This window comes from Magallana gigas, chromosome 5, assembly GCF_963853765.1.
Source record: "Magallana gigas chromosome 5, xbMagGiga1.1, whole genome shotgun sequence".
Taxonomy (NCBI): Eukaryota; Metazoa; Mollusca; class Bivalvia; order Ostreida; family Ostreidae; genus Magallana; species Magallana gigas.
This window is the reverse complement of record NC_088857.1, coordinates 48,786,510-48,806,915: the sequence shown is the minus strand read 5'-3', so window position 1 is coordinate 48,806,915 and position 20,406 is coordinate 48,786,510. Positions and strand designations below refer to the sequence as shown.

General features: G+C 31.8%; 3 protein-coding genes across 3 annotated transcripts; 2 read left to right on the top strand and 1 right to left on the bottom strand.

Annotated features, from left to right (window-relative positions):
- The first annotated feature begins 2,313 nt into the window (after window positions 1-2,313).
- On the top strand, window positions 2,314-4,720 carry LOC117686755 (complement C1q-like protein 4). The gene is made up of 2 exons (XM_034462473.2): window positions 2,314-2,477; window positions 4,217-4,720. The coding sequence occupies exons 1-2, from the start codon at window positions 2,351-2,353 to the stop codon at window positions 4,627-4,629; spliced, it is 540 nt and encodes a 179-aa protein (XP_034318364.1). The 5' UTR covers window positions 2,314-2,350; the 3' UTR covers window positions 4,630-4,720.
- Window positions 4,721-6,044: 1,324 nt separating this feature from the next.
- On the bottom strand, window positions 6,045-10,258 carry LOC117686741 (uncharacterized). The gene is made up of 4 exons (XM_066086002.1): window positions 9,013-10,258; window positions 7,311-7,565; window positions 6,822-7,001; window positions 6,045-6,398 (listed from the first exon to the last, which is right to left on the bottom strand). The coding sequence occupies exons 1-4, from the start codon at window positions 9,080-9,082 to the stop codon at window positions 6,136-6,138; spliced, it is 768 nt and encodes a 255-aa protein (XP_065942074.1). The 5' UTR covers window positions 9,083-10,258; the 3' UTR covers window positions 6,045-6,135.
- A 773-nt stretch (window positions 10,259-11,031) lies between these two features.
- LOC105319835 (C1q-related factor) lies at window positions 11,032-11,939 on the top strand. Its single transcript, XM_011417534.3, has 2 exons — window positions 11,032-11,175; window positions 11,421-11,939. The coding sequence occupies exons 1-2, from the start codon at window positions 11,049-11,051 to the stop codon at window positions 11,831-11,833; spliced, it is 540 nt and encodes a 179-aa protein (XP_011415836.2). The 5' UTR covers window positions 11,032-11,048; the 3' UTR covers window positions 11,834-11,939.
- Window positions 11,940-20,406: the final 8,467 nt, after the last annotated feature.

Below are 20,406 nucleotides of genomic sequence, written 5' to 3'. Positions count from 1 at the left end.
GAGACCATCACCTAGCATCAAGGAAAAATCTTTTCTTTTCGTATGAGAAGATTAAAATAATAATTTTATATTACTGCTGAGAATAGATATTGTATGACATACAAGAAGAGAAGGAACGATCGTCGTGATCCAACAGGTAAATTTTTAAAGGGTGTATTACTCTATTATTCATAAAGCCATTAAAAAAACCTCTGCGACATCACTTAACTCATACATGACATATAGTCAGCGTTGTTTCACCAAATTGCGTATTGATTTCGTGATAAACTAGCCGATTCAGACTTTGTGATATTTGAATGCCACAAATTTATAGTATTTCAGAAATAAGGTTTAAATTAAAAAATAAGAGTCATTAAGATTAATCTTCATAAATATATATATGTATGCATCTCGTCCTCTTGATTATGACATTCTGAAAGAGGTCGGGTATTTTTTTGCTTGAGGTTTTGTAAGAAATCATAAAATTCCCTCCCACTGAAAAAAAGTTAGGGCAAGGAATAAATGTCGTTTGTTGTAGCAAAATGAGAATTGTATTGGTGTATGAAGTACTGTAAGTACTACGTATTATAAACACTGTACTACTTTTATATATTTCATCAGTTTAGATGGTCAACATACAAGTTAATTGTTTCTATCAACCGGTATATTTTTTTTTATTATGACTTACAATAATTACTTTTAGAACTTCATAAAGAAATAAATTGATACCAAGTTTTAAGTCTTCAGATTAAATTATTTTAATAAGACAAATTTATCTAAAATAAATCAACCACATCTGCATATGTATCGGACAGTCTGAAAGACAAACTTGTCAATACATGTACATTTAAACCGTGTAGGGCAAGTTCTAGTTCAGTTCAAAGACAGTTCATAACTACGAAGTTAGAGTCAATTTTCAACGTGCCGGGGTCATCAGAGTTTAGAAAAAATTCATGCTGCTTTAATCTTACGACTTTTCGTTTAAGTTTGGAACGTTGGAAATTACATCGAGTCAATAAATTAAAATGTCATTGCGAAACTTGACCCCCGATGGTCCGGTGTAACGTGGAATTTTGAACCTGATTAGCAATTCTATTTTGCAAATTATGATTTAGCAAACAGAAAATGCAATGTGTATAGCCTAACAATTTTTTTTATAGATTATACACTTGTATATTTACTTATTAGTTTATATTCTTGCAATGTATTGTCATAATCGTATGGCATTGAAAAAAAAATTCAGGTGAGCTAAAAATACATGTATTGACCGATTCATTTTAGAAACAATTCTGATGTGATGACTGAAAACTTATGTTATTTGAGTTGAATGTGTTGTTTTATATGAATTTATGAGTGATTTATCTGTTGTTTGATTTTTTTATTTGCTTTATCAAACGTGTTGAAGTGGTGTACATATTTGCCAGGATTGCCACGAATATGACAAACAACAAATAATTTTTTATCTTTAAATATTTTTTAAGAGCTTAATAAATGGAAATATTAAATTTGTGAATGAATGGACTAGAATGAAGATCATTTGTTAATGTTTTATAAAACAAATACTATTGATTCGAAATTAAATATTGATTAAGAATGCTTACTGGTATTGGGAGACATGATTTAGCTAGGTAAGTTGTTGTATCTATATCGAAACACGACTTAAATATTCTGTTTTCATCGTGTCGTCTAGATTACCTCCTTGACTTCTATGTAAAATGTTATTTGCAGGATTCTTAATAACAAACAAATGTTTAATTCAAATCTTTGACAAAAAACCACATTTTTATTTTTAATCAAATTTGGTAGAGCTAGAAATAGTGATGTGAAATATACATGAAAATCTTCAAAAGCTAGGGCACTGAAGCGTTGAAAGGACTAGTTGTGTTAAAAAAAGTTAGACCAGAAGTATTTGATAAGGCATCATCCGTTGGTAAAGCAAAGATTTATCACGTGGGTAGTATACACCACGCAGATGAGATAAAATGGAATATTAATCAGTTCAACGATTTAAGAAATTACCTTTTCATAAAGCTTAGACGAACAGCGTTTTATGATTAAAAACATTTACTAACCCTTTTTTCAAACCAATGTGTGATATTCCAGATATCTTTTGAAAACAAACATTTGTATTCCTGAATTTTTTTACACACATCTTTGTCACATTATGTTTCTTTATTCATTGATTTTTAAGAAAAATTGAAATTGATCCCCTTAGCAGTGGGAGTAACTTAATGTCATCTGATATTTACAAATTAAATTAAATTGAAATATGAAACATATGAATGTAATATCGACATGCAATATAATTTCATATAAAATACCAATAAGTTGTATCCAGTGTTAGTTTGTTACATCTTACAATTTACTAACAATGCAAAGAATTTGTATTTTCGTTGTTCTTAGTCTGTGTGTTGCGTATGGCGATGAATCATGTGACCGGAAGGAAATGGAAGACACAATTTGCAGTCTTTGTTCTCAGCGAAAAAGCATCCAGTCAGGTACGAATTTACAGCTGCTGATATTGATTTCTTCTTTTTTTCTTTTATAATGTCATTCTTTACAAAAAAGATTTTTGATTTTGAAAAAAATGTGTTTAAAATCATATACTTAACTATTGCTAAAGATTCTTCAATAAGAAGACCTCAGAGATCTAGACATCAGAGTTGGAGTCAATTACTTTGAAATGTAAATATTTACATTTTCCAGTGTCTTTGCCTGTGATAACACTACGTATCGATTTTATACTATAAAACCCATAATACAAATGACGCCAAATTGAGGCGCCAGCGGGGCTTTCTTATTTATATTTTTATATTTAATCGTACGATGGCTTAAAATTCTATAAATATAAGTAATAATGAATCATTCTTTGAATATTATGAGGTGATAATTTCGGTCGGGGCGTGATCAAATTTATCATAAAGCCCTTTGGGCTTTATTGGATTTGATCACGCCCCGACCGAAATTATCACCTCATAATACTCAAAGAATGATTCCTTATTCCTTATTTAATTACTTTCAAATACATCAATAATTTTGTCAATTACTTGAAATACAATTACATTGATTTTTTCAAATGTAATTACTTTCAATTACTCTGACAAATGTAATTAAATACATTTTAATTACTTTTGATAACTTAAGAATAAATACTTCTATAAACAGCATTGAGAAACACAAAACTTTTTTATAGTAATGTCTTTACAGGTTTGCGTTCAGTTTAGTCATTATTTTTAGATTTTGCTGAAAAACGTATATTTTAAAATAATATATAAACATTATAATGGGTATTTAATCCAGTGTCATTGGGTTCATGTCTGGCTCTGAACAAGATTTTTTTATATTAAGGTACCTCACTACACCTTGAAATAGTTTCTCAAATCAGCAGAAATTTACTTGATTATGATAGAAAGAGTGATGGATAAGAATTATATATATCAAAGAGGCGAACAAATGTACAATTTTAGATAAAAAATGATGTCATTCAGTAAACATGAACAAAAGCCCCAGGTGGATTCGAACTCATTACCTGCGGTTCACAAGCCTGATACTTTAACCACTGAGCTATGACGATATACATCTGAATAAATTGATACCAACAGATTAACAAAACATTTAAATCGCCATCTTGTGACGTAGTGTCTTAAAAAGTATAAGTCTCGGTGTAGTGAAGTACCTTAAATTCTTATTCAGTATATTTGTTTTGGGGTATGTGAGGGGTTATAGCCTGAACAAATTAGACCTTCTCTAGAGTGTCATGTTGTAAAAACACATCAAACATAATGACACTTAATTAGTGTATAAATACAAGCCCATTTAAAAACAGGTATACAACCTAAACATTATTATATTATCAAATTTCTGTCTGTCATTCTCCTGTTAACCTTATATACCTGAACATGCACTGCTTAAGACTTAAAGTTCAAGAAGAACTGAACTGAATATGACACCAACTTTAAACTTCAAAAAAAAGTGATTGAAATGTAATTGAAAAGTAATTGAAAATACATGCTATTTTTTGAAATGTATTTAAATACATTCAATTACTTGTAATTGAAGGGAAACACAATTACAAATTATTTCCAATTACTTTGAAAAATGTAATTAAATACACTCAATTACAAATACTTCTAACAATTACCCCATCCCTGCTAGAAATACTTACTATTTAAAAAAAATCAAATGATACGTAAAAATTGTTTTATATGAATTAAATTTTATTTTTCTTCCATTCCAGGTCATCAAATTGCCTTTTTTTCTTACATGTCAAAAAATATTCCAATAAACACCATCTCCAAACATAAGACTCTGGTCTATGATAGGGTTGAAACCAACGCAGGAAAAGGATATGACGCAAGATCCGGTCAATTCACAGCTCCGGAAAGTGGGCTCTACGTGTTTCATACAAGCACGACTGCACTTGATAAATCTCACAGCACAATAGAAGTTGTTAAAAATGGTCAGGTGAAAGATATTAGTTGGGCCGACGCTATGGATCATAATGATAGAGCAGTCGCTTCTACAATGACCATTCTAAGTCTGACGAAAGGGGATATCGTCTCTGTCAGGGTGGGCATAACATATGGAGGGAATCTTCTGGAGAGTAATCAGTATACCAGGATGAGTTTCTCCGGCTTCAAACTATCCTAAAGAGGGATCGTTAGGTTAACTTTCCAATGGAAAGATGGATCTACCTGTAATATTTTTTCCTTTATTTCATAAATAAATAGAGTGAAATCAATATGTCTTTATTATTTGTTAGGAAATTGTGGATCAAATATAAAGAGATCATGTATAATTTTGAATAAAGTATACATAGAACCTATGCAGATAATGTTTTTCCTTTGTTTCGTATACTATACAGTAACCTTTATTATTCACAATAAATTACAAAGCGGTTTACGTTGATTGCATTTTATGTTTTATTTATTTTATTTATTCTTGTAAAACACACATAACACTGCTATTATATTCAATTGTTTTTTAAAAGAATACAGCACTTAGACGATCATTACAAAGACATACACTAGTGTGACTGAAAACTTAAAGTTTGCACAGTACAATATAAACTTACCTTTATATCCATTGGCACAAAGATAATTCCTAAAACTATCATTTTCATCCATAGATATTTTATTTTGTCAAGCAAGTACCCTATTTTTTTTTATATCAACTAGAAATGAAAATCCATTTCTCAAATCAAATGTAACAGAAGGTACAACGTAGTGTCAGAAGTACTCGCAGAAAAATGGAGGACATGATTTGAGATTTATGGCACCTGTAATATAAAAGTCATATTGAAAAAGTCACATAATCATTTGATTAGACGTCCTTTGAGTCAAATACATTTTATCATGCGTCTTGGGATATATTTAAACAATTTTCAAAGGTATTCTAAGATGATCTCTCGACATGTCAAAATAATTTCAGTCAGCTGATTCGAGAGAGTGAATTCTCCGGCATGATTTTGGTGGTTTGTTTTGTTAAGAGGGCAAGGTTGTCGTGGTCATCATATAAATTTTCCCAAGAAAACGAGTGTTGTATAAAGATATGGGAAAACATTCAAATTTTTGAATTAAAACATATGGAAGTTTTTCCATTAAATAAATGTTTTATAGCTAAACAATGGTTTTTTTTAGATTAACAATTTACTATTACATTTGTCTTTGGACTCTGAGTATCATCAGCGTGATTATATTCCTCTTAAACACATGCCATGCGCACTGGCGCTTGTCATTTTTTTTTAAAAAAGCGTAGTTGTTGGCAGAGACGGGTCGGGATAAATATCTAACTCTATCGGCATTATTGTTACCTTGAACCAAGCATAAAGTCCCTCGACCATACATATGGCACGCCAAATTCACAAAAATGAGCTAAACATGGTTTCACAGTCGACAAACTAGGTTTATCGGTTGTACGGACAGAAACTAAAGTTCACGACGATAATCTATGTTTCACATATGTAAACCAGGGTTAATGCTATCCTTTCTGTTTCAGGAGAGTAAAACTATTAATAACTGTAGTCATTTGACTACATGTATATTAGACAAATTATCATCTTTTAAAAACATGTTATATTTTGATTTTGGAATATGAATTTTATCATCGGTTTGAAAATATTTTATGCATTCCAATGTACATCATTTTTTGATTTTCTTACAAAAGAGAAAGCATTGAACACACAAGTAAGTTAGGAATATTGATGCAGCATCTGTCCAAGATCCGGATATCTACAGTAGAATAAACCCGTAGAACACCACAGTAGTTATCATAGCATGGATGAACTTCTGAGTCGTAATCATTAATTAGGGTCTTGACATGGGTATGATTGAAAGATACTGGTTCACCATTGCTCCATGTCCAAATTGAGGGTGTGCTGTGAAGTCCAATAGCTACAGGTGTTCCCGCATTGGGTCCAACTTTCATTGGCAAAAGAAAATACAAATTCTGAAATTGGTTAATCAAATTCTTTCGATCTTAAGCGTGCTACAAAGCATAAGTTAATAAGCATAGAAAAAGTAATTTTAAAAGTGTCCTTATCATCGTTTTTTTTAGACAGTGGTATTTTTGCGAAATGATGCTCTCTTACTTTTTAATAAAAGTAAATAGAAATATCAGATTGCATGATGATGTTATCATTAACGTTGATATTTCCATTGTTTATCCTGTGAAATGCACAGACAATTAAGGTTCTTTTATAGAAGTAGTTATTCATAGAGAGATATAAAATAAACAATATAGTCATCAAGTGTAAATTTTGAAACAGGCAAACTTTTTAATCATCAGAATTGATTGCCATATTTAATGTTAAAATGAAGATATACCCATTTTTTTGTACTCACAATAATGAGAGAGATAGTATGCCACAGCATCAATTTTTGGGTTGGTATCAAGTGAAATTAACTCCCCACCCTCTTGCTGACAAACTGCAGATGCGTCCGTATATAAATTTGTTGTTGATGTAAAAATCTTCAGACATACACCAGCCTCTCCGAAGTAAACGAAGTCAGAGTTCGGACACCCTAAAAGAAATGATCTGTACGCTGTATTATTTGTTTACAAGAGCAAAAGCAGTAAAATACCCACTAAAGGCTCTTTTGTTACTTACCAAGAAAACATACATTTAATGTCGATTTGCGTTCTAACAATACTAATATAATTTATGAAAATAAGTCGGTGATAAATATAAAATAACTCGCATTATAAATATTGTCGCAAAACAAGGTTTAAAAACTGGTATCTTTATAATTTCAACAAAATCTTCAGCAAGCCTTTGTTGGTGTTTCCTTTTTAAAACTAATAGAGTTGAATATAGCATTTTGGAAGCTTACCGATCATTTCATATACGGCAACGCCTGTGTTGGTATATACGGGGGTGTTTTCCAGGAAAGGATAATTATTAAAGCTGCACTGCTTGTCATCGGATTTGTAAAAGAAGGTTTGACATGAAGTTGCTTCTCGACAGAGACTGGCACATTTTACACGAGTGAACCGTCCATCTAAGACATCCAGGTCAGACACCGGTAGCACATTGCTTCTTACACTGCTCTTTTTGTAGTATGCATTTCTAAGATCAGCCAAAACCCCTGTATGGTAACAGATATATGAAAAACATTCAGATGATTTCACGATAAAGCAATCTTATCCACCCTCTTCTAGATCCGCTATTGTAAACACACAAACTCTATTTGAGTAAATCATTCGGAAAATCACATATATATATTGAGGATTTGAAGTTGATTTTTATCGGTAATGGGCCCTTGGGACTTTTTCTCAACTTGAACATTCCTCAAATATTACACAACTCTTGCGATTGTTGTAGGAAATTGAAACGACAATTATTCTTCGTCGCTTGTCTACAAACCCAAACTTTTATATAAAAATAAGCCCTAAATTAAGTTTAAAAGCCGTTGAACAATTAACCTGACGAGTATAAACTTAAGGTGATAGTGTGTCCATGTTTGTTAGTTTTTCAAATATTTAGAAAAAACAGCGATGAAAGCAAATAATCATAAAATTTGTCACTGAAATAAAGTTAACTTGTAGATAATTGATATAAATAATCGCATAATGAAAACGTTTTGTAGAGACAATTGAATACCCTGGGGAGAAAATTTAAAATCATACGATAGTTGTTATATAAACTACAAACACGTAATTCGACACAAAATAATAAACATTAATAATGTCATTTTGCAAAACAAATGTACAAAACCTATATACAAACAGCTAATTGCATGTAAAAAAATTACTCCAACTGCAATACCCAAGTGAAATCCAGAATGAGTTTGTACAAATATGGGGATAGAAAGTGTTTATGATGCTTTCAACGTATGTTTTTGGACAATCAATAACTCGTCTTATCAATGGTTACAATACAAATTACTTCATAGAATTCTTTCTGTTGATTACTATTGAAAAAAAATAATGTTATATCTTCTAATTGCTGTCCGTTTTTGAACGTGAAGATGACACTATCCAACATGTTTTTGTCAGCTGTGAAAAAAATCAACAATTTGGAGCAACCTAAGAATGCATAATTACCAATCAACTTCTCCAAGAATTGGTTTCAATGTTATTAAGATTTTGTTGGGTGAATTCCCATTGTCAAAAGACAATAAAGTTGTAAACTTTATTATTTTGTATTTAATGCAATATTTATTTATGTCTAAAAAAAGATATACTGCCTAGTCTTCCAGGGCTTTTATTTTATATATGTAACAAATAAAAAGTTGAAAAATAGATTTTATGTCAAAAATTTAAAATGCAAAATTGTACCAACAACTGGCATGAACTGAAACATATTTTTGAAACATTTTAGTGATTTTTCTTTGTTTATCATTATTGCAGTTTTTTTCTTTTGTCTTGTAATTTTCCTGTTGTCATTATTAACCAAGCGCCCACTGCCAATTTGGGTAAATGTAAACATGAAAATGTAAGTGAATGAACAAAATTGGTTTTGAATCATATTATTGAAATATTTGTATCCATAAAAAATATATATAATTTTGTAGCAAAATCATAACCACTTACCGTTATGGTAGATTGCCAACAAAGCTACCACAATTATGGATATATTACATATCTGTAATATATATGCCATGTCTCTCCATTAAATAAATGAAACCATCAATGAATGAAACAGTATCTATCCGGCATCACATTGAAATCGTCCCGAGGACTTTGGTTGAAAGAGTTTAATACCAATATGTCCATCGAAGAGAGAGATGAAAACAAACACAAAACAAAATCCATAAGCTTTGTTGCATATGAATGGAAGGTATTACTGAGTTAAAATGATACCATTAAATTGATAAGTAAATTAGTTGTCGAGCATTCGTCCCATTTCAAAATTGTTCCTTTTGATTTTGATTCATTACTTAAGATCGATATTCATTGTATTTATTGCTGATGGCTTTCAAACACCCTTTCCCCCAAAATAGTATGACCACTTTAATTAATACGACAGTCTATCTACTCAGCGAAACAAAAGTTCTAAAGGGTGTTCATGGCAGTCGCAAAAACGGGGTTAACATACTTTGTCCATAAAATTTAATTTCCAAAGTTTTGAAATTTGAACTAATTCCGATATTCATTATTTAAAGTCATATTTTATGTGAATTTTTACAGAAAGGCTTTAGTACTAATATTGTATAAAGGAATTTCATATAAAAGTTAGTGCACTTGATTGTGCAATGATAGCCAACATCTCGATAGGACTGCTGCTAGGAATGCAGTTTTTAAATGAATAATATCATAAAACTTATACTTAATTTTCAAGTACGTTTGAATTAAGTTAACTAATCATAAATAATAAAAACATCTATTTTTTATATTCAATGTTATCAAAGTGGCTTATTACATTGTATATGTCGAAATTAAAATGTGTACATCAATTTCTTTTCCAAATACAAAACATTGATCTATGATCCAGTAGAAACCAATGCTGGAATCGACTATGACGTGAAGTCTCGCACATTCATGGATCCAGAGAGAGAACTTAACCTACTTAATACAAGCACGACTGCTTATGACAGATCTCACTGTAGCATTCCGGGGAAAATATCTTGAGAGTAATTCACACACCAAAACGTGTTTCTCTGGATTAAAACTGTCATAGAAGGGATATACTACATATAGCATTCATATTTTCGTTCAGATGTATTATGGTCTACACAGTGCACTACAATGCTTCTCATTCGAAACAATTAAAATATGAAATATGTTTTCATAGTTTTTGATATTGATATAAAACTTATCATGCAGTAGTTATTGTTATGTGAATGAAAGTTTTTTTGTATCGTGATAATGCCCCTTTAATTTTACATTTACTTTTCGATCTGAAATAAAGGACACAAGCCCGTCGATGCGTATGATTAAAGTCCACCAGTTTATACAAGAAACCCTACAAAAAAGAAGATGTAGATGTGATAGCGAAAAGTTATTAAATTCACGATTTATTGCACACTGTTCATGGCTGAATTAATTTTTAAAAAAATATTGCTATCAACACTGTATATTAATATTTTGGCCGATTTTATAATTTAAATGAAATGCGTTTTTTATTTACGCGAATCAATTGAAATATTAATCATTAAGAATCTTAAAATATTTTTGAAACTTAATTCTCCTGTAAACAATTAGAATGTGTTTCTGATATTTATGTGTGCAAGTGTATGAAAGGGTGTGTGAGTGCCAATAAATATTTGCTTTGTCTTTTTGAATTCCTTGTAATAATTATGAAAATGACAATAAAAATTTAATAAAAAAAAAAAAAAAAAAAGAATCTTATTTTAAATCACATTTTTATTTAGATGAACAACGTTTTATAATCTAAAACATTTACTAATTGTTTTGTAAATAATGTGCAATATTCCAGAAATGTTTTGTTAACAAACTTATACAGTCCCTAATATTTTTTTACACACATCTTTGACACATGACTTTGTTTTATATTCATCGATTTTCAAGGAAATTTGAACTTATTACAGCATGCAATTCTCTTACTCATATAAAATAGCAGTAAGTTGCGTTCAGTAAAAAAAACTACGTGTTGATATACTCTTACAATGCACATAATTTGTATTCTCGTCGTTCTTTATCTGAATGTCTCTTATGGCCACGAATTGTGTGACCGGAAGGAAATGGAAGACACAATATGCAATCTTTGTTCCCAGCGAAAAGAAAGTCTTTCAGGTACATTTACAGATGTTGGAATTTTTTGTCTTCATTTACAACTTCATTCTAATGGATATGAATAGATGCTAAACTTTAAAAACCAAATGCGTTTAACTTTTAACATTCTTTCAAAACAAGAAGACACTTAACTAATGAATAAAGAGTTTTTAACAAAAAGGAAACTAAATGAAACTAAATTATTGAAAAATGTGTTTTGATTGGTTTATCACAATAAATTAAATCTGTAATTTCCTACATTTCAGGACATCAAATTGCCTTTTTTGCTTACATGTCGAAAAATGTCCCAATCAACACCATCTCTAAATATAAGACTCTGGTCTATGAGAGGGTTAAAACTAACGCAGGAAACGGATATGACGTAAGATCTGGCAAATTCACAGCCCCAGAAAGCGGAATGTACGTATTTCATACAAGCACAGCTGCATATGACAAATCTTACAGTACTATAGAGGTGGTTAAAAATGGTGAGGTGAAAGACGTCACGTTCTCTGATGCTATGGATCATAATGATCGGGCTGCCGCTTTGTCAATGACCATTTTGAGTTTGACGAAAGGAGAAATTGTTTTTGTGAGGGTTGGCATAGCTTATGGAGGGAATAAACTGGAAAGTAATCAGTTCAACAGGATGAACTTTTCCGGATTTAAACTGACCTAAAGAAGGAACATGATATGCATTTGCCTTTGAAAGGAAAATTATCTTGCCAGCTATATGTTAAATACGTTGGTTATTAATTCTTTAAATAAAACGATTGAAAAAAATATCTCAGTAATGTTTAGGAAACTGTTGAGCATGTCTGTCATGCTTAATGAAAAAAGATATAGGATATAAAAAGTATTAATGTAACCTTTCTGGTATGTTTTAAAAACCTTTCATTATTGGTGTGTTACAAAAGGCTGAATTTAGATTCCCCTTGGTATATTCATTTAGCTAGGTAAAAACTGGTCTTGTATAAATTTTATGATAATATTATATCATCTTAAATAAACTACAGCATTAGGATGATTAACACAAAGAAACATAACATAGTGACTTAGAATTTAGATATGCTATTGTACAATGCAAAGATATATGTATAATAAATCCAAAAATAATTAATGAAGATTTTTTTATAGGATCACATTCCAAAACATCATTACAATTTTATAGCACGTTAAATATACAGTCAGTTGGATAACCCATATAACTATATTACTTAAGCTCAATGTTATAATAAAACATTTTTTATCAATAAATCTTTTTTGTTAAACAAAAACCTGAAATTCTATTTTTATGCAATATTTGGTAACACCTGAAGTTGAATTCCAATTTTCAAACTAATGCAATTAAAGGTACGACGTCTAGCTAAACGTAATCACGGAAACAGCCGGGCGTGATTTGATATTAATCGCGCTTGGAAAATAAAAAAAATGAAACATGTTGTTTGTTGTTCTTTGGGTCAAATACATTTTATTATGCGTCTTGAGACCTAATAGGTATTATAATATGATATCATGCCATGATGAAATTACTTCGAACAGCTGATCGGAGGTAGTAACTTAATGCTTGATTGTCGAGGTCATTACATAAATCTACCCAAGAATATTAAATAAATAGATGTTTTCTTATCAAGTATTGTTTTATAGCTAAGCAAATTGTTGTTGTTGTAAATTTAACATTTTACTATTTAGCTTCGAACTCTTTGCTGGCTACAACACACCTTGATAACTATATGAGTGTTTATATTCCTCTACAACTCAATCCGTGTTCACTGGTGCGTTGTCATCTTGAAAATGCGATGTTGTGTGCAGGGAAATGTCGGGAAAAACATGCGATTGTCTAAGAGAATTAATTCTTTTACCTTCTAGGCATTAATGTTACATTGAACCTTGCATAAAGTCTCCGGACCATTCCATCTAATACTAATACTTATTCATATCATTCAAAAAACTTTGAATTTTATCATTTAGTAAACTTTGAATTTTGAAATGGCACACTAGCACTCCAGACAGTATGGATGGTTATTTTTGTCTATTACAACCTGATGATAAATACGAAATATGATAAATTTTCAGATTTGATTTACAAACTATCTTGCCATGATAATAGTTTTCCCCTTATTTCTTTCTGTTTTTACAACCACGCGTTTTCACACTTCTCTCTTATAAATCTAGTAACTATCTTAAATTCGTTAAGGATTAGCACGTTCACATATCTGCAATACACACTTTAAGAATTGATCGGCATGTACATTGAAGAATTTCAAAGATCCCAATGACTTCGTGACTGTTCAATGATCATTCACATTTTCGTTCATTTTCTTTGGTGACAGTTCCTCAAAATCTTTGTCTGTTTTGTCTACAGCTTAAATGATTTATACGTTTTAGATATTACTCGCATGTTAATAAATGTTGTTTATTCCAGCTGCGCCAGAAAAAGTTCATTTTCAAGAAAACTTATTTATAAATAAATGACACCCCCACCTTTTTGCAAAGCTTTACATAACCCCATAACCAGACTTTTTTTTCCTTGTCAAGATTTTTTGACAAGGTTAGCCCCCCCCCCCCCCCCACTTTCAATTTGCTTCCGACACCATTGCATTACAATGTTAGATCTAACCTCCATGCAAGATATTTACAGAGCAGTAAGGCCAAGAAAACAACGAATAATTTTATTCCAACCAGCAGTTTAAAACCATTATGACATTCAATATTTATTGGAAAATGACTAAACTATTTGATAAATGACGTTAAAATTGAGAGAGGAATAAACATAAAAAAGTGACCGAAAAAAGGGCCAAAAACACGATTTTATCCTTTACTGTCTATATCCATATTTGTTGTTAAACTATTTTCAATGCAAGCGGAAAAGCCTATCAAGGTAAAAGGCATATTTACTGTCTATATCCATATGTATTCAGTCAAATGACCGAAAAAGACAAAATATTAGTTTTTAGAAATATAAAGTATAATAGGATTTCATCATTATTAGGTTTGAGAATAGCTTTTTCAAATTAACATAAACCATTGTGTAATTTATTTCACAAAAGAGAAAGCATTGAACACACAAAAAACTTGGGAATATTAATGCAGCATCTGTCAAAGATCCGGATATCTACAGTAGAATAAACCCGTAAAACACCACAGTAGTTATCATAGCATGAGTGAACTCCTGAGTTATAATCAATAATTTGGGTTTTGACATGGGATGATTGAAAGATACTGGTTCACCATTGCTCCATCTCCCAATTGATGATTTGCCGCAAAGTCCAATAGCTACAGGTGTTCCCGCATTGGGTCCAACTTTTATTGGCTAAAGAAAATACACATTCTGCAAATGGTTAATCAAATTCTTTCGATCTTAAGCGTGCTTCAAAGCATAAGTAAATAAGCAGAGAAACCGTATTTTAATTGTGTTTTTAATCATCGGTCTTTCATGGACAGTGGTATTTTTACGAAATAAATCTCTCTTACTTTTTAATCGAAGTAAATTATTGAAATATCAGATTGCATGATGATGTTCTTATTCAAGTTGATATTTCCGTTGTATAATGCATGGACTGAACATACAAATAAGGTTCTTTTATAGAAGCAGGTATGCATAAAGAGGTATAAAACAAACAGTATAGTCATCAAGTGTAAATTCTGAAGCAGTTAAACCTCTTAAGCATCAGATCTGTTTGCCATCATATTCAATGTAAAAAAGGTATATATATACGAAAGCCGAGAAGGATCATTCGAGATTCGAGATTCGAAATACGAGATTCGAAATACGAGATTCGAGATTCGAAATTCGAGATTCAATATCTAAATTAACCAATCAAATCATGGATCTGAAACCTGTATCCTAGCAACATCAAACTGTTCTAAATAAAGATCATTCGTACATGCTCTTTCCTACAAATAAATGTCTTAATAGCTCTTATATAGTGGTTATAAAATGGTTAAATTAACATTGATGAATTAACCCCACACAGTATAAACAATTAAATTAGAAATAACACTGTTGTCTTTGCCAATCTAAGTGGTTTTGTTTGCCCTGTATGTATTTCCCCCCGAACAATTTTAACCCAAAGTGTATTCGCCCCAACTGTGTAAAAATCGGCTCGCGAAGAAAGATCTGTTTAATCTAAATGTTTTAGCTATGAAACGAAACTCAAAAAAATAATCGACATGTCAAAATATAGGTTATGATAAAGTTTTAAACCATAGAAGATATAATGATTTACAACCTCAAAGACAAAAACCCAGATAAGAATAGTGTATTGTAGGGTATGGCAATGCCATTGTCGATATGAGAGAGAGAGAGAGAGAGAAGAGACAGACAGACAGACAGAGAGAGTTTTGAAGTGTCAAATTCAGTTTGATTTAGAATTTGAAATTGATTTGATTTGTTACAAGCATATATAGACAATAATTAAGCCTCTAAAACGAGAAAAGAGAGGAGGTAGCTAGGGTAGGGCAGGCCAACTAGCAAGCTTTAATTTTAACGGTGTTAGCGCAGCTGTGATTTACATCGACTCTCTCTCTCTCTCTCTCTCTCTCTCTCTCTCTCTCTCTCTCTCTCTCTCTCTCTCTCTCTCTCTCTCTCTCTCTCTCTCATCACCTAGCATTTCCTTTTCCGTGGGGTATTTGTGATGTCTTACATTAGCTAGCGAAAATGATAAAAAAAACATGAAATTTTCTTTAAATTGTGTGCGGATGTTATACGCCAATAATCTGTTTTCAGTATATACATTTCAAGGGGGGGGGGGGGCGGCGGCTATATAGTCCTTATTAATTTGTCAGTTATTCTGTCCCCACTTTGTTTTCTCTTCGTTTTCCAGGGTTTTTTTATTTGGCTCGGCAAATTAATATAAAACTTTCTGTGTAGCTCCATAACGATGCACTTTAGATAAATTATGAGTAGTTTTACTTTTGATAAACAGGTACATATCCGTACTTGATTTTTAATTTGACTCTTATAATCGGATTTAATATTCCAATAATTATAGGGTAGGAAAGAGTAGACGGGACTTTTTTGCGCATATCCTACTGTACCATTCATTCAACACAGGTATTAGCACTCATCGAGTTCGACTTGCTTTCATTTTCTTTCATCCACTGGGTTTAAAGCTATTGATTTTTGAAAATATTTTGAATTTATGGCCTGATTATATATAAATTAGAGCTGCGCTGGTGCATATATTTACCCAAATGGACCAAAATATAACCAAATGAATCTAAAAGTTTTGATAAAATTAATTTTAAACGTACGACCCTTTTTTCAATTCTAATCGGGTATGTCCTTTAGAAAAATCTTGAACCACACACATTTTAGCAAATAAAACGACAATTGTTTCATCTTTTTTTATGGGGAGGGAGGTGGTGCCGGTAAAGGACACGTATTGCTTGTGGCAGTTGTGCTATACTCTCATTTGTTATAATAGGTAATACTACATATTGATATAAAATGAAAGTTTCCAATTACACTGTACATAGCTTCTATCACGCATTTTGACCCGTGCGATAGTTTAAAACAATTTTCAAAGCATTTAATGTAATTCAATCGATCATTTTTGAAATTTAATTTTTTGGATCCCCGCCTGATACGTCCGCCTTCTTGTATATTAGAATTACATGTACGTTGACCATATGTACACATTAACTTAATCGGCTATGTTATGGGACGATAACATTTTTTATCAATGTTTTTGCAGGATATGTAACAAATAACAGCCTATTTGTGGGTTTTTGCACTGATTATTTGAGATAATTTGCCGCCATCTTTTATGCATTCCACACACCACTCACAGTTTCTTTATTTGGTGTTCTGTGTGTATGGCGACAAATTGGTAAATTTGCACCACTCACCCCTTGTAGCTTCATCCTGATTACATTTTATCTGGCTAAGTGTAATGTAGTAGTATATTAAATACACACATCTTTGTTTGCAGTGCTTATTTACATCTTTAGAGATTTACTTACAAAAAAAGTAAACATTTGTATGACTTATATGTAATTATTGTCAATTTTGGTGCGGTGGTGGGTAGGGGGGTAGGAAACTACAGAGAAACTTAACTTGGCTGTGAAACATATGCTTTTATTCTTTCTTGTTGATATATCAATGAATGAATTATAACAAATTATATGTACAACAATTAATTTTGAAATATTCATGCACAATCAAATAAAGGGTTTTACTGTTCTCTGCACAAGAAATCGGCAATGTGAACAAATTGGCACCCTATCATCCCTACCTTTAATTGTAGAGAGTAGGTATCCTTCTATATTGAAAACAATTCCAAAAGTAAGACTCATAATAAGTTGTTTACTGAGGAAAAGGGAAAAAATGTATTTATTAATAATTCCGTATGATGTGATAATATCTCAATGATTTGTTTATAATCATAGTACTAGTGTATCACTGTATGCATACATAAAAACGATAAGGTATGCTTATATTTATAAGTGAAACAGGACAGATTATTTATATTTAGATTATTTAGACACATGTACTAATCTTCATGCGGGGATCTAGAAAGGAGGGGGTCAGGGGATCTAGACCCCCTCCTCGGGAAAATTGGAGCTTATTAAATTTACATAGTAAATTTTTTTAAAATTGGCCTAGGACCCCCTACAGAAAAAATTAGCTACGCTTATGAAGTTCTCTACCATAACCGCATTTTTACACAAAAGGGGTGAATAAACCCGGGTTTTAAACTATTACTGGTGGTGAAATACCTTAGGATTCAAACGCATCAGGTGGAAATGCACCAGGGCAAACAAAATCACTTAGATCCGCGAAGCACACTGCATTATTACTAGTCTACTTAGATATTCTGTGTAAAAGTAAATACAAATAATTATTAAGTTAGGTAGGGAGAAGTGAACATAGCATTTATTTGTATATAAGAGCATGTACGTATGATTTTTATTTAGAACAGTTTGATGTCGCTAGGATACATATTTTCAGATCCTTGATTTGATTGGTTAATTTAGATATTGAATCTCGAATTTCGAATCTCGAATCTCGTATTTCGAATCTCGTATTTCGAATCTCGAATCTCGAATGATCCTTCTCGGCTTTCGTATATATACCCCTTTGTTTGTACTCACAATAATGAGAGAGATGCCACAGCATCAATTATTGGTTGGTATCAAGTGAAATTTATCTCCCCACCTTCTTGCTACAAACTGCAGATGCTTCCGTATATAAATTTGTTGTTGATGCTTCGCGTCGGTTGACAATGGTTTTCTCGGGGTGTCAATTTCAACTGTTACCCTCCCAAACAGGGATTATATATATACTGTTACATGTTGACATGTAGTGAAAAGAGTGACCAGCTACTACATCCTTTCAAAGTAAGACAATATATGGTATCAAAATTGACATTTAGAAATTAGGAATAGACGTCGAAAAGAAATAAAAGTGTTACGTCTAACAACAAGACATTAACACGTTGTATAGTGGTTATAAAATGGTTAAATTAACATTGATGAATTAACCCCACACAGTATAAACAATTAAATTAGAAATAACACTGTTGGCTTTGCCAATCTAAGTGGTTTTGTTTGCCCTGTATGTATTTCCCCCCGAACAATTTTAACCCAAAGTGTATTCGCCCCAACTGTGTAAAAATCGGCTCGCGAAGAAAGATCTGTTTAATCTAAATGTTTTAGCTATGAAACGAAACTCAAAAAAATAATCGACATGTCAAAATATAGGTTATGATAAAGTTTTAAACCATAGAAGATATAATGATTTACAACCTCAAAGACAAAAACCCAGATAAGAATAGTGTATTGTAGGGTATGGCAATGCCATTGTCGATATGAGAGAGAGAGAGAGAGAGAAGAGACAGACAGACAGACAGAGAGAGTTTTGAAGTGTCAAATTCAGTTTGATTTAGAATTTGAAATTGATTTGATTTGTTACAAGCATATATAGACAATAATTAAGCCTCTAAAACGAGAAAAGAGAGGAGGTAGCTAGGGTAGGGCAGGCCAACTAGCAAGCTTTAATTTTAACGGTGTTAGCGCAGCTGTGATTTACATCGACTCTCTCTCTCTCTCTCTCTCTCTCTCTCTCTCTCTCTCTCTCTCTCTCTCTCTCTCTCTCTCTCTCTCTCTCTCTCATCACCTAGCATTTCCTTTTCCGTGGGGTATTTGTGATGTCTTACATTAGCTAGCGAAAATGATAAAAAAAACATGAAATTTTCTTTAAATTGTGTGCGGATGTTATACGCCAATAATCTGTTTTCAGTATATACATTTCAAGGGGGGGGGGGCGGCGGCTATATAGTCCTTATTAATTTGTCAGTTATTCTGTCCCCACTTTGTTTTCTCTTCGTTTTCCAGGGTTTTTTTATTTGGCTCGGCAAATTAATATAAAACTTTCTGTGTAGCTCCATAACGATGCACTTTAGATAAATTATGAGTAGTTTTACTTTTGATAAACAGGTACATATCCGTACTTGATTTTTAATTTGACTCTTATAATCGGATTTAATATTCCAATAATTATAGGGTAGGAAAGAGTAGACGGGACTTTTTTGCGCATATCCTACTGTACCATTCATTCAACACAGGTATTAGCACTCATCGAGTTCGACTTGCTTTCATTTTCTTTCATCCACTGGATTTAAAGCTATTAATTTTTGAAAATATTTTGAATTTATGGCCTGATTATATATAAATTAGAGCTGCGCTGGTGCATATATTTACCCAAATGGACCAAAATATAACCAAATGAATCTAAAAGTTTTGATAAAATTAATTTTAAACGTACGACCCTTTTTTCAATTCTAATCGGGTATGTCCTTTAGAAAAATCTTGAACCACACACATTTTAGCAAATAAAACGACAATTGTTTCATCTTTTTTTATGGGGAGGGAGGTGGTGCCGGTAAAGGACACGTATTGCTTGTGGCAGTTGTGCTATACTCTCATTTGTTATAATAGGTAATACTACATATTGATATAAAATGAAAGTTTCCAATTACACTGTACATAGCTTCTATCACGCATTTTGACCCGTGCGATAGTTTAAAACAATTTTCAAAGCATTTAATGTAATTCAATCGATCATTTTTGAAATTTAATTTTTTGGATCCCCGCCTGATACGTCCGCCTTCTTGTATATTAGAATTACATGTACGTTGACCATATGTACACATTAACTTAATCGGCTATGTTATGGGACGATAACATTTTTTATCAATGTTTTTGCAGGATATGTAACAAATAACAGCCTATTTGTGGGTTTTTGCA